General features: G+C 38.3%; 1 protein-coding gene and 1 non-coding gene across 2 annotated transcripts; both read right to left on the bottom strand.

Moving 5' to 3' along the window:
* Nucleotides 1-4924: 4924 nt before the first annotated feature.
* tedc2 (tubulin epsilon and delta complex 2) lies at nt 4925-15001 on the bottom strand. The gene is made up of 9 exons (XM_077557130.1): nt 14770-15001; nt 14341-14384; nt 12268-12778; nt 11985-12038; nt 11821-11899; nt 10105-10249; nt 7102-7194; nt 6154-6341; nt 4925-5227 (listed from the first exon to the last, which is right to left on the bottom strand). The coding sequence occupies exons 1-9, from the start codon at nt 14871-14873 to the stop codon at nt 5084-5086; spliced, it is 1362 nt and encodes a 453-aa protein (XP_077413256.1). The 5' UTR covers nt 14874-15001; the 3' UTR covers nt 4925-5083.
* On the bottom strand, nt 14596-14669 carry trnat-agu (transfer RNA threonine (anticodon AGU)). Its single transcript has one exon. It is a non-coding gene; the product is annotated as a tRNA-Thr (tRNA).
* Nucleotides 15002-15822: the final 821 nt, after the last annotated feature.

Genomic DNA, 15822 nt, shown 5'->3' with positions numbered 1-15822 from the left:
ACAACATGTTGAAGAGCATGCACAGATTCCTGGGGGAGCATTTGAGTTTCTGTGGAATTTCTTTTTAGCCTCTTTTAAGTAGGAAATGTGTCATCCCTCAATGCCCCTTTTTCTAAGAATGTCTACGTTTACATGTAGTCAATAACTCTTTCCAAATCTGAATATTGGGAATATTTGGATTTTGAAAGGCCATGTCAAATCAAAAATGCTTTTAAAAACCTGAACAAGACCCTTTTTCTAACCCAAAAACTTGGTTACATAAACGGATAACGGAACCTCTACTGAACGGAAAGTTTGTTTGTGTTCTGCGCATGCTCTATTCGCAAGGAATCGGGATCTACAGTACAGGAACTACTTGAATTGTGTGGCGGCCATCTTACGTTGCATTTCACATTATTTTCTGTATATAAACACACATATGAGCGCTTGTATGTCTGTGCGTCTGTCATGCAACCCACCGGAAATACACTAGCAAAGGTAAACAGACAGAGAAACTCAGACGCAGCAGAGCGGCACACTTTTGGAGTAAGGAAGAAACTGACAATTTTTTATTAATGTGGTGAGTGACATGAATGTCTTCTATTAATCATAGAGAATTAAAAGTGGAAATTAGGTCAATTTGCGTAATGACATCCGTGCGTCACAGTTTAGATCGGGATATGCATACGGGAGTAACTGTCCGCATGTAAACAAGTTATTCCGACTGGAATTTTGACCTTAACCCGAATATTGATTGCATGTAAACGTAGTGAGTGTCAAATACAAGAAAAATCCAAGACATCATTTTTTAATTGCGAAGTTTCTAAAGTTGTCCAGTAAATCTTTTTTAGGACAGAGAAGCTTCAATCAGCTACAAAAAGTCCTGGGTTTTACTTATGAGTTTTGTTTCCGATGACAGCGATGCAACCCTAATTTGTAGTTAAGAACGTACCATAGTATACAGGGTGTCCATAAAGTCTCTTTACCATTTAAAAAAAATATTAAAAATGCAATTGATTAGATATTTTATTCAGATTTGTTCTATTGTATTCAGCGTTTATTAAAGTTTTTTTTTTATCACACTGCATTTGTGTGTTTCAGGGATCCTGTTTGTCAAAGAAGTGATGTTGAATGAACCCCTACAAAATGGCTACCCCTCAAGAGAAGGCGCAATGTGTCTCATGGTTTATTGAAACAAAATCGGATAGGCAGACTCAGCGGAACTACAGAACTAAGTATGGAAGAAATCCACCATCACGTCTGTCAATTCGTGCATGGCACAAGAAATTTATGGAGACAGGGACAGTGTTAGATAAAGGAAGGAGTGGGCGACCTTTGACCTTTGACACACAGGATCCCTGAAACACACAAATGCAGTGTGATAAAAAAAACTTTAATAAACGCTGAATACAATAGAACAAATCTAAATAAAATATCTAATCAATTGCATTTTTAATAAATTTTTGAAATGGTAAAGAGACTTTATGGACACTCTGTATTACTAGTCTATGCTAATGCAGTAGGTAAAGTCATGATTAAAGTGCGTTTTGTACAAAAAAACACTTCTTGGGCCATGAATGTAAAACACTCAAATGAAAAGCTGTGAGCACGGCAATAACTGATTGCAACCTCAAAATGTTTGTGGAAAAAGCAATATCTGGCCCAGGGTCCAATTGTCCTGTTTGAGGCAATGATTAACATTACACTTTAAACTTTTGGTAGTCAATTAATCTCTAACTTAATATTTGGATGGAATCTTAACGTGCATGTGATTACTTCGTGTAACTTCAGTTGTATACGGCATCTTCACATCCCAAGCGAAAAATAGCAAAAGAAAAAGCAAAAAAAAATGCAATCACTGGTAAAATTTACCACTTGGCCTCACTATTCAAGTGTAAACTTATTATTATTATTTTTTTAATTCAAGCTTATTTTCAGGGATAACTCAGACTTGTTCTGGCTCATCAGTTGTGCTGCCATAGGCCTAGATCAGGTGTCGGCAACCTTTCTTGTCAAAAGAGCCATTTTAGGCCGAATAAACAAACAAAAATCTGTCTGACATTTGAAGATTGTGACGAAGGAAACAGTGTGTTCGTGTTAGTCAAATGTACTGAGTACCCAAGAGCTGATTAGATTTGCACCAGAACAGAAAAATATGCAGCATCCAATAAATAGAGATTTGTTCTCTTCGACCTTTTGTTTTCTGTTTTGGGATTTGTTTTTGTGATTTTTCATACATTTTTAGACTTTTTGTTTTGTTTTGGGACATTTTATGGTTACTTTTTGAACATTTTCTTTCCTGCCCTTTCTTAAATAGATTTTTCGTTTGTTTTGGGACATTTTATGATTACTTTTTATACATTTTCTTTTCTGTTTGTTTGTTGTTTAAAAAAACAAAACATTTTCAGACTTTTTTTTTGGGGGGGGGGTATTTTATGTACATTTTCTGGTCATTTTCAGGTTTCTTTTTTTTGGGACATTTTATAGTAACTTTTTTAACATGATATTTTCTGCATTTTATTTAATTAATTTGCTATTTTCTGACTTTTGTAGCAAATCCAGTGACATTTTATGGTAATTTTCTGCCTTTCTTGTTTTTTTGGGGACATTTTATGGTTACTTTTTGGACATTCATAGGTCATTTTGAAAAAAAAAAAGTCATTTTTTTAATGTGAATAATGAATTCATTAAATGAATATTTTATTTAAGAAAAAATAAATAAACATGTAAACAAAGTATTAATTTCTACTAATTGTTATAGAGATCCACAGGGAGCCTCAGGAAAGGGACTAAAGAGCCACATGTGGCTCCAGAGCCACAAGTTGAAGGCCCCTGGCCTAGATGGATGGGGCTGAGCTTATTCCTCTCTTTTCACTATCCTTCTCATCTCATTACCAAAAATGCAGTATGTTACCAACTTGTTTCTATTTCTCTTTTTGTCTTTTTTTTCTCTTGCTGTGCCGCCTTCGTGGAATTATTATTGTTGTTTGTACAGCTGTTGTTGTGCCCATTGTTCTCTCGTCCTTCCCCCAGCTGCTCAGCCCCTCTATCTAAAACCCACCAGACGAGGCAGATGGTCACCTCACAGAGCCTGAATTCTTTTTGAGGTTTCTAACTTTGAGCATGGGCGTATAAAAGAACCTGGAGTCACGATGACCTCTCGCGGCTGAAGTCAGGGGCAGCCATCTTGTGTTGCCACTGTTCCTGACAACTTGTGCTCATTTTTTGCTGAAAACATTTATTATATACACTACCGTACAGAAAATAACATGACAATGCCGCAGAGAAATCTGTGTATTCCACTTAGGCACATTTTGTAGCAACGCAAGATGGTCGCTGGTGGCTTCACTTCTTGCTACGGCATCCTATGTAAAATATTCATATTTTCTCACAAATCTGCACTATTGGTCATTCCCCAGTCCCCACATGGGTCTGTTATTATTATTTAGATTACTCATTTAAAAAAATAATAATAATAATAAAAAAAAAAAAATAATAATAATATCTATATATATATATATATATATATATATATATATATATATATATATTAAAAACGACTTGCTCTCTTTGACAAAACAATGTTAGTGGCTTAACAAACATGCTGATTTATTTTGATTAACTGAAAAGGTTTGGAGATGTCGCACGTCAACGATATACAGTATACAGTATTATATGAGAAATGTGGTTCTTGACCTGATTAATGTGTAAATTGCCTTGTGGTAACTTCTGTTGTCACTTTGCAATATGCAAATAAAATTGACTAGACTTTGAGCGAGAGGTGGGTATACCAGTTAGTTCATTGTGACAAGCATTCACACTTACATTCGCACCCCACTGACCTAGTTGGCCAAGCACAGTCATTTTTTTCATTGGGCTTTATTGCAGTCATGCTCAAACCCTATGAACGCTACCTTGCAAAAAGCCGCCAAAGAACTGTTATTTGACAAATTAGCAATTCTGTTGATAGCTAAACGTTTGCTCATGACGACATGGGAAACAAAAGTGTCTTCCTCCGAGGAAAATAAGGATTTTGGGGGAGAAGGAAAACTGGCACGCTGGCATGAGACAGGTCAAACTCGGGTGGGGTGAGGTCAAGCTGGTGGGAGTGAGCTGATCAGCTGCATTCAGGTCAGAGGAAGGCTGCGTTGCGTAGGCGCCACTCCCACTGGGACCCATGTGCGATCTGGTGGCACTGCATCGGCGGCCCTTCGTTACACTGCAGTACAAAAACACTGCTTGGTTGCTGTCTGCCGTTTCTGATCCTGGAGGAGAGGTCTGACTTTTTCTAAGCCTGCAACTGCGCCTTGAGTGCTTTTATTGATTAAGACTCACTTACCAGAACATTTGAACTTCAGCTCTTTTTCTATCACCACCCCCGCTCTCCAACAAGGGAAATGTTGGAGCTTCCAGACCGTAGCATACGGCCAAGCAGCAGCTCCCCATGTGTATCATCTCAGCCTTGATGTGTTCAATAGGCCTCGAACACCCACGTCCTGCTGCGTGAACTCAGAGCCACCTGTCGCCCCGTCTGTTAAGGTCGGCGCCATCCATGGGCACGAGCCCATTAAGACCTCCCCCAAGACTTCGTACTCATACTCCCCTCACATTGAGCTGTTTCTCTGCATCATAGACGGCGAATGACTTTAGGTTTGGTATTCTGAACATTTCCTTTTCTTTTTTTATCAGGGGCATCAGGTTTTCATACTCTTGTTAACAAAAGTGGGAAAAAAATGGAAATAGTTCAAATGAATTTTTGACTAATGAGTTAAAGACACTATGCAGCCAGGATGGTTCAGTTATCATTGAAAAAGTAAGTGCCTTGCGATTTACTGGCGACCAGTCCAGGGTGTACAGTAGTCCACCTTCTGCTCAAAGTCAGCTGGAGTAGGCGGTATAAGTTAATGGATGGGCCGATGAATGGCATTATAAATAATGAATGCCATTAAACAGTGTTGAGGTTCTTTTATTTGTTTATTATTTCAGTTCTACAATCATCTTCATTGCGTCATACATGATACAAGAAATGAAAAGCTCACCATTAATTCATTGGGAAAAGGTCATACAAAACAATTACTTAGTGATTTGAAAAGAGGGGCAATCATTACTCGGTCTCAGAGTCCAGGACTATGGCAGGGAAACGCTGACCTCCTTCACCCAGCAGCGAGTACAAGCCTCTCAGCACACTGTAGTTGGTACATGAAGGGATGATGGAGGCCAGTTGAGGGGACAGAGCGTCCAGCAGCGCCTGTCACATGGACGAGGAAACACTATCAGCTCATTGCAACATTTATAAAAGCAAATTATTGTGTGAAAGATGAAGGGCATTTAAATGGCTGTTTTACACCAAATTCTTTATTTTCATTATTTCGCCCCATTTTGTGCTCGCACATTTCTTGACCGATTTGAACTTCCAAATAGTCACAAAATTCAGGAAATTCAGCCTTGCATTTTTTCACATTGCCAAAATTCCTACGTTTCACACACACACACACACACACACACACACACACACACACACACACACACACACACACACAGTTTTCTTTAATATAAGACGATGAACAAGACATTTATCGCCTTTTACAAGTTATCTTCAAACTGTGAAGCCAAGTGATGACATGTTGAGAAGTAGGCATGCATGGATACTTGTAAAATGCACTAATACTACACAGCAATACTAATCGCTAGCACTGTTTTTTCTATTTACCCAAAATATCAAATTTTCTCGATAAAATTCTCAAATCTGAGATATTTTGCATAATAAACCCTTCATGACATTTTTTTCCCAATGGATTCAAAACATTCCATCTTCAAACTATTCAGCCCACTCATCACACATACCTAATTATTTCTCACATTCCTCGACTTCAGACATTTTCACAAGAAAATTCCCAAATTGAGAAACGTTTTAAATATGGAACTCTTCCTTCCACATTTCAAATGTTCATCTTATTCAGGAAATCCTGGGAACTATTTATCCCATTCCCCAGATTCCCTCATTTTTCAGCATTCCAATTTTCCACAAAAATCCCACATTTATGGAAATGTTCTTCCATTTGAATCAACTTTCCAACAATTCATTCTGGAGTCAGATCTTTAGCATTCACGTGCAATTTCACTTTGTAGTTAATATTAATGTAATCATAAAGGAGTGCAGTGTGCAACACTCACCTGCTGCAGGTAAATCTCCTGCTGCAGCAGAGCCACTCTCATCCTGATTGCCTCCAGCTGTCGCAGCTCAGCCTCAGAGGCGTAAGTGATGGTCACGGGCAGGTGTGGCGCGATTGCCTCATCTTCCTCTGGCCCGGCGGCATAAAGGCAAACTCCCTCCGGCCTCCATCGATCCCATGCTTCCCACTCTGATGAAATATATGGCTATTTTTAGAGCGTGAGCAAACCATGACTCTAAAACGATTGCTGCCTCCGCTTGTCATGTGCTTGACGAACCATGGCAGCAAGAACGGCTTTTAAATGAAAACATTATTTTTAATTGCTTGTTTACAGAAATGGGTCACCTGAGTACCTAACCACCCATCAAGTGTGAAATTAATCAATCAAGTAAATACTTTATCTGACTATATCTGAAAACGGTTTAGGGTTTGGGTAGTCATATCTACTGCGGAATACATGACCACAGTGTTGGCTCCCTTTAACTCATTCACTGCCATTGACGCCTATAAACGTCAAAAATTCATTTGAACTATTTCTATTGGTTTAACATTTTGTTCCACTTTTTTTTTGTTCCAGTTTCTTAGCAAGAGTAAGAAAACCTAGACATTTTTTTAATAATCTTTTTTTTTTTTAACCAAAAGATTACTAAAAATTAGGGGCGTCAGGCGATTCACATTTTTAATTCTAATTAATCACATGACTTCACTAGTTAACTCACGATTAATCACAAATTTCATTCATTCATCTGTTTTAATTGTACAATTTTTTTTTCTAGGTTTTCATACTTTTGTTAACAAAAGTGGGAAAAATAAAAATTAAAAAAACTAATATGAATAGTTAAAATGAATTTTTGACATCTATAGCCGTCAATGGCAGTGAAAGAGTTAACATGGAATTGGCACAAATATGAAGAAAGAAAATTTTTTAAAAAAAGAGCTCAATTTCTACCTTGTTTTGCTCGCTCCGTAATATTCCGGAGCTCCAGTGCTGTTATTTGCAGTCTCTCTGGTGTTAGGCAGAAACACCTGTTTTCTTTGATCCCTGCAGTGATTTAAAAAAACAAAACTAATTTGAATTGGATCATTAAGGCGAATGAAATGGGAGTTGTTCAATGGAAATATGCTGCCCATGGCTTTGCAAGGTATATTCAAATGGGGCAGATGAGATGCGCAACAGTGTAAATTGGTCAGCCAACCACTTCCTGGCAGCTCTTAGGCCTCTGTCAAGGTCAAAGTAAAAATAAAAATGCCTGGAATGAATTCAAAATGTAATAAGTTCTTCCTCTTCGCATGCTTTACTCTTCTGTCAAGGTTAATTAAAAATGGCCTCAAACCTGCTTCTTATCATTGAGGCAGGATGACACTTTGAAAGCTCACGACATTGTAAATATACAGGGGAGCAGAGGTGGGCAATCTCGGTCCTCGAGGGCCGTAGTCCTGCAGGTTTTGGAGGTTTCTCACTTCCAACGCAAGCTGATTCCAATCAACAGGCTCATTATCAGGCTTATGCAGAGCTTGCTGATGAGCTGATCATATATCAGCTGTGTTGGAGAAAGGCAACCTGCAAAACCTGCAGGACTCTGGCCCTCGATGCCCACCTCTGCAGTGGAGGCTTCAAAGTAACGCTGGGTGATATGGCCTTGTACTAGAGTAAAATCTCCCTCTCTCTCTCAATTTTTTAAAATTAATTAATTAATTTGTTACAAAAAAAACGAATTCTACTTTCAATGGATTTTTTTATACTTCACTAATGGAAAAAGCAAATGACAACGGAATGACAAAAAGTTTTGCTTTTAGTTTCCCCCCTTTTAGGATTTGATTCATTTCTGCTCATACCAAACAAGTTTTTACCCGGCATTAACTTGCATCAACTTCCACAGAGACAACAGAGCTGAATCATTTTCTTTTTTTTCTTTACATATACATAATGTGAAAATAAGTGTTTTCTCGAAGTTGTACACGTGAGGCAAGACGAGGTCCGCAAAAGATTTCAAAGGCTTGGAACGCACATACCTCGGCTATCGATAACTCACTGCTTCTGCAACATACAAATGGCAATGTTCAGCATGATTTACTGCGTGAATGAATGCTTTCCGCCAGGCTAACTTTCTTGGAGAAAAATGTGAAGCTGATTTTGCAGATGCTGTCTGTTTCTTGGCGGAAATTAAAGTGGCCTTTTTTGAGAAGTACTCACTAGAGGAGCGATCAGCCAACAAATTGGGCACACTTTACGCTTCATCAAACAAGCTCCTCTCTGTTCACAGCCATGTTGTCATTGTTTGTACGGTGGTGCATTTACCATGCGAATGCCTTGTCTTACTTTTTTTTTTTTTGAGATACCAACTGCAACTTGATAATTTTTTGTCTTCAAGACACACTATGAGCAAAATTGGAGATAACGAGTGTGCTTCAGAGTTCAGACACAAACCACAATGGTGGCAGGTAGGGCTGAAGGATTTTGAAAAATAATCTAATTGCAATTCCCACCCTCAGCTATTAACTCATTCACTGCCATTGACGGCTATAGACGTCAAAAATTAATTTGAACTATTTTCTATTCGTTTAAATTTTTTCCCCACTTTTGTTAACAAGAGTATGAAAACCTTTTTTTTATTGTATTAGAAGAGATATAAAATTTGTGATTAATCGTGAGTTAACCAGTGAAGTCATGCGATTAATTACGATTAAAAATGGTAATCGCCAAAACAAAAACAAAAGGATTATTAAAAATTGGAAAAAAATAATTACAATTATTTTATTTTAATTTTTTTTAAAGAAAAGATTGTTAAAAAATTAGGGGTTTCAGGTGATTCAATTTTTTAATCGTAATTAATTGCATGACTTCACGAGTTAACTCACGATTAATCACAAATTTTATATCTGTTCTAAATGTACACCCCAAATTTTTTTTTCTAGGTTTTCATACTCTTGTTAACAAAAGTGGAAACAAATGTTAAACTAATAGAAATAGTTCAAATGAATTTATATCGTCTATAGCCGTCAATGGCAGTGAATGAGTTAATTAATTTATAATATGAGCATTTGTTTTTCCCATGTATTTTTTTAAAACACAAATAATTGCTCAAATCAATTAATCACCCTTCCTCACTTTAGCTAAACCACTTTAAATAATTGTGGAGTTTTTCCCATTTTCAGCCATTTTTTTTAGCCAGCATCCAAACATGCGTATTTCCTTTTTTCCCTTTATGTGTCACCAGAATTGTGTCAGTGATGACAAAAGGCTACCTGGATTGTGAAGTGTGATGACCCATGGAACCAAAAATTTAACCTACTATGAATGGTCAGGCTGCTTAGAACAATATGATAATTACACCCTTTTTAACATGAGTTTTATACACATTTTTACTAAGCAGATGCTAAAAGTAAATATTCCTGCAATATCAATTTTAACCACTGGGTGCCCGAAACCCTCTGCAAACATCTTGCGGTTTCCTCACATTAGTGTCAGGAGTCTTAGTAGTTTTACTTTACTTTAAGTTCACTACAAGTTGGTTAACTTCTCTTTACACTTATAAGAGAGTTTGGAATGTTAAAATGTTACTTGAAAGACCAACAAAGCTGAGAGTTCAACCTTGGAATAGATTTTTTACAATTTTTTCAACCATCAATTTTCCATACTGCTTATCCTAATTTGGATGGCTGGTGAGCAAGAGGAGAGATGAACCCTTGGACTGGATGCCAGCCAATCACAGGGCACATGTACAGTAACCAAATAATCACTCACATTCACAATGGACAATTAGTGTTAGAGTCTTCAATGAACCTATCAAGTTATTTTGGAGAGTGGGAGGAAGATTCAAACCTTGAACCTCAGTGAGGCAGACAAGCCCTCCCATCTGTGAAGATTGGTTTGAAATGAGAATTTGGCAGTCAACCGGCATCACTCAACAGCTTGAGTTGTTTTTCCGATTCGCTCGTTAAAGGACTTTACCCGGTTCTGCGCCTTGCTCTGGGGTCTGCGGATCCAGAAGGCCCATTGTCTGGCACTGCTGGGCCAGTTCGTCGACCTGGTGAGTCAGTCTGCCAACCAGACCTCCGATCTGCTCCGGGCTTCCAGGTGGCCAGTCCTTGGGAAACTGTAAACGGCGCAATGACAAAAAACACACATAATATAAGAACTATCCATCTATTAAAGATGAGCAATTTTACAAAAGTAATATAACCTAAGCACTGTACAGTAAGTCCATCTGTGTTGTTGTTGTTGTGTTACTTTTTTGGTATCTGCATTCTGCACAACAAATCATGGTATATATTGTTTTTCTAATGATCATTGGTTGTTCACTACTATTCAAGATGCATAGTTTGTAATATATTAAGGACATATTGAGGGATAACCTTTAGTCGGTACATATTCAAGCAGCCCCGCGACCCTAGTGAGGAAAAGCGGCCAAGAAAATGGATGGATGGATGGATATTCAAGCAGCACTATAAAATAGTGAACCCACTGTACAGGCCACTATACAGTATAGTGGATAGGGAATGATTCTGGACATAGCCTAAAGTCTTCAATGAACCTGACATGCATGTTTTTGGAATGTGGGAGGAAGTCTCCGGAGAAAACCCACACAAGCAAGGGTGAACATGCAAACTTCGCACACATCTCGACTGGGAGGCATACATGCTAAACAATAGTCTAGTGCTGCATAGCCAAAAGGGTGCTTTGGTTTTAAATTTAATTATTGCGATTTTTCTAATTGGACTCAATTTATATTTTCAAACTTTTTTTCCCATCCAATTTTCAAACATTTTGTATTTTTGTGTCCTGTTATTGAAAGGATGACATTTAAATAAAAAAAACATCTAAATCATGCATTCCAAAAAACTGAATAATGAATCAAATAATCGTTAGTTGAAGCCATTTCCTCCGTAAACTGTCACCTTACAGTGGTGGATGGGTTTGTGTGTCCCTAAAATTTTAGGAGCTAAGTTGTCTTGGAGCTTTATGCCCCTGGGAGGGATACTATAAATGGATAATGTTTTTCCTTGCCTGGACGCTGATCACCTAAGCCCCACTCTGGAGCCAGACCTGGAGGTGGGGCTCATTGCCAAGCGTCTGGTGGCAATTGGGTGCAGAGACACGCGGAGTTGCCAACTGATCACCACCTGGCGGTGTGTTTGGTGCCTTCAGTGGTGGAGGAAGATGCCGGTCTGACTGACTTGGACCCAAATGTATTGCGAGGGTTTTCTGGCAACGTCTGTTAGATTCCCCAGATGTGGGAGTTGAAAAGAGTTTCAACTCTCACCTCTGGCAGAATTTTGGTCTGGTTAGGTCATGGGCATGTTTCACCAGAAGGAGAACCCGGGTGATAACTCAGGATACGCTGGAGAGATTATGTCTCCTGACTGGCCTAGGAACGCCTTGTGATCCCAAGTGGCTGGGAAAAAAAAAAACTTTGCAAAGATGACCACAATAATAAATGTAAATACAACAATAATATTCAAGTCCATCAAGATTTAGCTTTAATCAGCTTTTCAAAAGCTGATTTAAAAAAAAAATTGAACTTTTGTATTAGAACCCATGAAGATTAAGCAGGTATCCCTAAAGAAGTGTCCTGTGAGAAAATCTTTTGACACACAGCAGGGGGAAAATCTGCGTGAGAATTTTCCCAGCACAGTTTGACAGGCGTAGAAAAGAGGAAGGATATACCGTTGCTCTCATTCTCTCCATGAAGCGACTCCTCCCGGGCACAGGTTTCCTTTGAGCGGCCATTACTTTGTCCCACATTCTGGCGAGGAAGGAAATGGCGAAATTAGAAAAGTGAGAAAGAAGCTGGTAACAGTCGGACAAATAAAGACAGTGATTTTGCCCACCTGTTTTGCTTGAGCCTCAGACAAATCCACTGTTCCTTCAAGTTGCTTTGTTCTCTGGCAGGAGACAATTTATGAGAAAATCATGCCATCATCATAACCATAACCCTAACCCCGCCCCAGAAGGCCCCGCCTCTTGATTTTAATTTGTCAAAAAAGTGACCTTTAATAAGTTTAAATATCTGTGGGAGGGGTAAAACAGTTTCAAAAGGTTTTGATATGGTCTCAACATGGCACAATTTCACACGAACGAGTTAGATTACTACTTGGGTCAAACATGGCGTACCTTCTTGGTTGAGGCAGGCTGTGATCTCCCGCGTCTCTTATGCCATGTGACGTTGCAGCTGAAACTTTGGTCTGGTGCTCACCACTCGTCGTGATATTTTCACCAGTGATGCTCACTGAGGCATTGTGCTGGACACTTTTTGCAGCCTGATGATGCACGGTCTTCGATTGGGTCTTGGTCACATTTTTACTGGTGGTGCTTTTACACTTTCCGGGACCGCAGGCAGCTGAGGATCTTGATGATGTCACAGGCTTTTTGGGCACTTTTCTGTCACTACTGGCAGACTTGAGAGTTGATTTGATGGTCGTCTGGTTTCCTTTGAAAGCAGCAGAGGCTTTTAAAGTCGCCTCTTTGGGCATGGCAGTAATGTCCTTTTGAAATTGAGTGGGTTTTGTTCCCTTGGGGTATTTACTGGAAAACCTTGTGCCAGTGCGCACATGAAGGGCTTTTTCCAATGCTTTCTCAAGCAGTTTCATTTCATGTGTCTCCAATGGGGATGATGTTGCTGTGTCTGAACAAATACACAAACGACGTTTCACACAACATAAGTTTCACGACGTGTACAGACATACATATTCAGTATATTGGGTACACTTACACAATCTAATTAGCTCCATATTTCCTCAAATAATGGCCTCTGACGGCCAGCTACTTGCAGAGTGATGCAACCAGCATCATTCACTAAAATGAATGAGCGCCTCAACTCAAATAAAATGGCATTTTCTTTTCCCCTCAGGTAAATAAATAGCAGCCTGTGCCACTTTGTGGTTGGAATAACTAGGTTGTAATGATTATAATTGACCACACACGCTTAATGAATTACAGGACATGTCCTACCAAGTGTTAGACAACTTGGTTTGAGTCAAAGGTCATGGGTCCTCCAGCAAGACAAAGACCCAAAACACATCCAAAAGTACAAAGAAATGGTTAAAAAGGAAAAAATACTGTTTTAAAATGGCCAGCAATCACTCCTGATCTCAATCCGATTGAAAATGTTTCATATGAGCTGAAATGTGCCATTGGGAAAATAAACCTGCAAACATTCAAGAGCTTGAACAATTTGCAAAGGAAGAGTGGGGGGAAGCACAAGCGGAGAAGTTGCAAGAAGCTTAGAGATGGCTATAAGAAATGTTTGGAAGCTGTCGTCACTGCCAAAGGGTGTGCAACCAAATTTCAAAGAGAGGTGCCATTGTTGCTGCACATGCTGTGTTTTCTATTTCTTCTTTGGAATTACATTATGTAAGTTGGAAAACAATTTCCTTTGCTGAATTACTTTGGACATCCAATTAGAAGGTCCTGCCGATATAAATTTGGTACATTTCCATTTATTTCTGAAGATAATGTAGAGATCATGCAAAAAATGAAGGGGTGCCAATAACAGTGAGCAGGACTGTATATAAACAAAGAGCTAATGTTATATCTACCAATTTACCCGGTACATAGTTTGCAGTTATCTAGCTGTATAGATGATCTAGTACAGTGACCATGAAGTCAAAGTAAAATGAAAATATGCGGTGCTTTTATTGTGACGTTGTGCTTTTTATGTGCACATGTGGAGCAAACAAGAGCAATGTACTACTTGTGTCTGAAGTTTGTCAACTTAGCTACAGTTTTGCTATATGTAGTGACAATTAAAAAAGAGACTAGTAACAATAACAACAGTGGTCATAATACTAGCAGTATTCTTATTTCCTGCACGGTGGAGGGAAGAGAGCCAAGAAGATATGGCCGATAATATAGTTTTATATAGTGTACTATTATGTGTACAAAATTTTTTTCTCATGATGAAAAATTTGCTTTATATATATATATATATATATATATATATATATATATATATATATATATATATATATATATATATATATATATATATATATATATATATATACATACATTTTTTAGCATGAGAATTTTTTTTAAATGTTGAATTATGAACTATGAACCAAACTAGTTCATTTTAAAAATTGTGAGCTGAACTTTGAACCAGTTTGCATAGAAAGTGAACCTTTCCTATACTGAGCACAACAGTTTTCTGTTGTTTTTAACTTGTGTTTATTTATTTAAAATTACCGTTTGGAGCATCATTAGTTGGTTCTGGTTCTTCAGGAGCTGTCCTGTAGGTAAAAGACAGAATGGAAGTAATTATACATAAGCAAGCAATTTTATAGATAGAATTCAATAGAGACAAATTACACTGACAGTAATTTGACCACATTATACTTTTTCATCAATGCTGTGAAACAATTAACTGAATGTATGACTACAGCACTAAAAGCGTCCAGATGAGTGTTTGATGTTGTAATGAAAAATAACATTACGTTAAAAAGGCACTGCTGGGATTCGAACCCAGGATCTCCTGTTTACTAGACAGGCGCTTTAACCAACTAAGCCACAGCGCCGTGTGCCGTAACAGCCAATAATTATCGAATTCAATCGTGAGTAAGTCATTACGCCGCTAATGATAAAATAAGCCTGAAAGAGTAAACAGAGTGTACTTACAGGCTTTTTAGTAGTTCTTTGTAAAACTGAATGCGGCCATTGACCCTCGCCTGTTCGTCTTTGCACGACCTTATGGCTGTCTCGACGGCGGTAAGCAGCGACATACTTCTTGACTGTTCTTAACTTTAAAAGAACATTAAAACTAGGATTAGTTGATTTAAAGTGTCAAAATTTGCCGTCGGCGGTCATATTTTCTATTTAAAAAAAATACAAACAGAGCGCGACCCCGCAAATCCGTATGACGTAGGCGGAAGTAAAAGTCTAAGAAGTAAAAGTTAAGGCAGTTATTTAAACAATGAGAAATCTTTTTTTTAATGCTCGTAAATCAATGTATACCCATTTTACTGAATATAAATGACTTTTATCCACAAGAACAATGACAGAAAACAACATTGTGACTTTGCTTCATCGTCGTGTGCCAACTCTCGCGAGAACAAGAAGTGACACCGCTACGCTTGAGTCATTCATACAATGTATCAAAATTCACAGAAGAATCGATCAAGTTCGTGAACTGTTTTAGTTCTCCTTGAATTTACTAGAAATGCTCCCAGAACCAACTCATTGGAAATACAGCAGCTTGCTGGCCTCGTTGGAAGCAATGCCTCATCACATTCAGCATTTTGCTCCTTTCCTGCCAACAATCAAATCACCCATCCGTTGCCATCTGTCATGATACTAATGACGTGCCCTAATATTCATATACACACAATATTCCCTTACTTCTTCATCTGTCCTACTTCTTCTCCCATAATCAGCTACGTGCTAATGTACTGTATATGACTATGTATGTATGTATGCACGGAACGTATGGTTTTCCACAGGGTTCAATGGTGGGGCCTCTGTTGTTTTCATTGTATCTACTGCCCCTGGGTTGCATGTTAGGAAAACAGCAGGGCTCTATAAATACAGAGTTGAGTTGAGTGATGGGAGTCAGCGTCCTAACTGCATAATTTGCAATACTATCTATCTATCTATCTATCTATCTATCTATCTATCTATCTATCTATCTATCTATCTATCTATCTATCTATCTATCTATCTATCTATCTATCT

The sequence above is a fragment of the Vanacampus margaritifer genome, chromosome 2 (assembly GCF_051991255.1).
Source record: "Vanacampus margaritifer isolate UIUO_Vmar chromosome 2, RoL_Vmar_1.0, whole genome shotgun sequence".
NCBI lineage: Eukaryota > Metazoa > Chordata > Actinopteri > Syngnathiformes > Syngnathidae > Vanacampus > Vanacampus margaritifer.
This window is presented reverse-complemented; position numbering and strand designations above follow the sequence as displayed.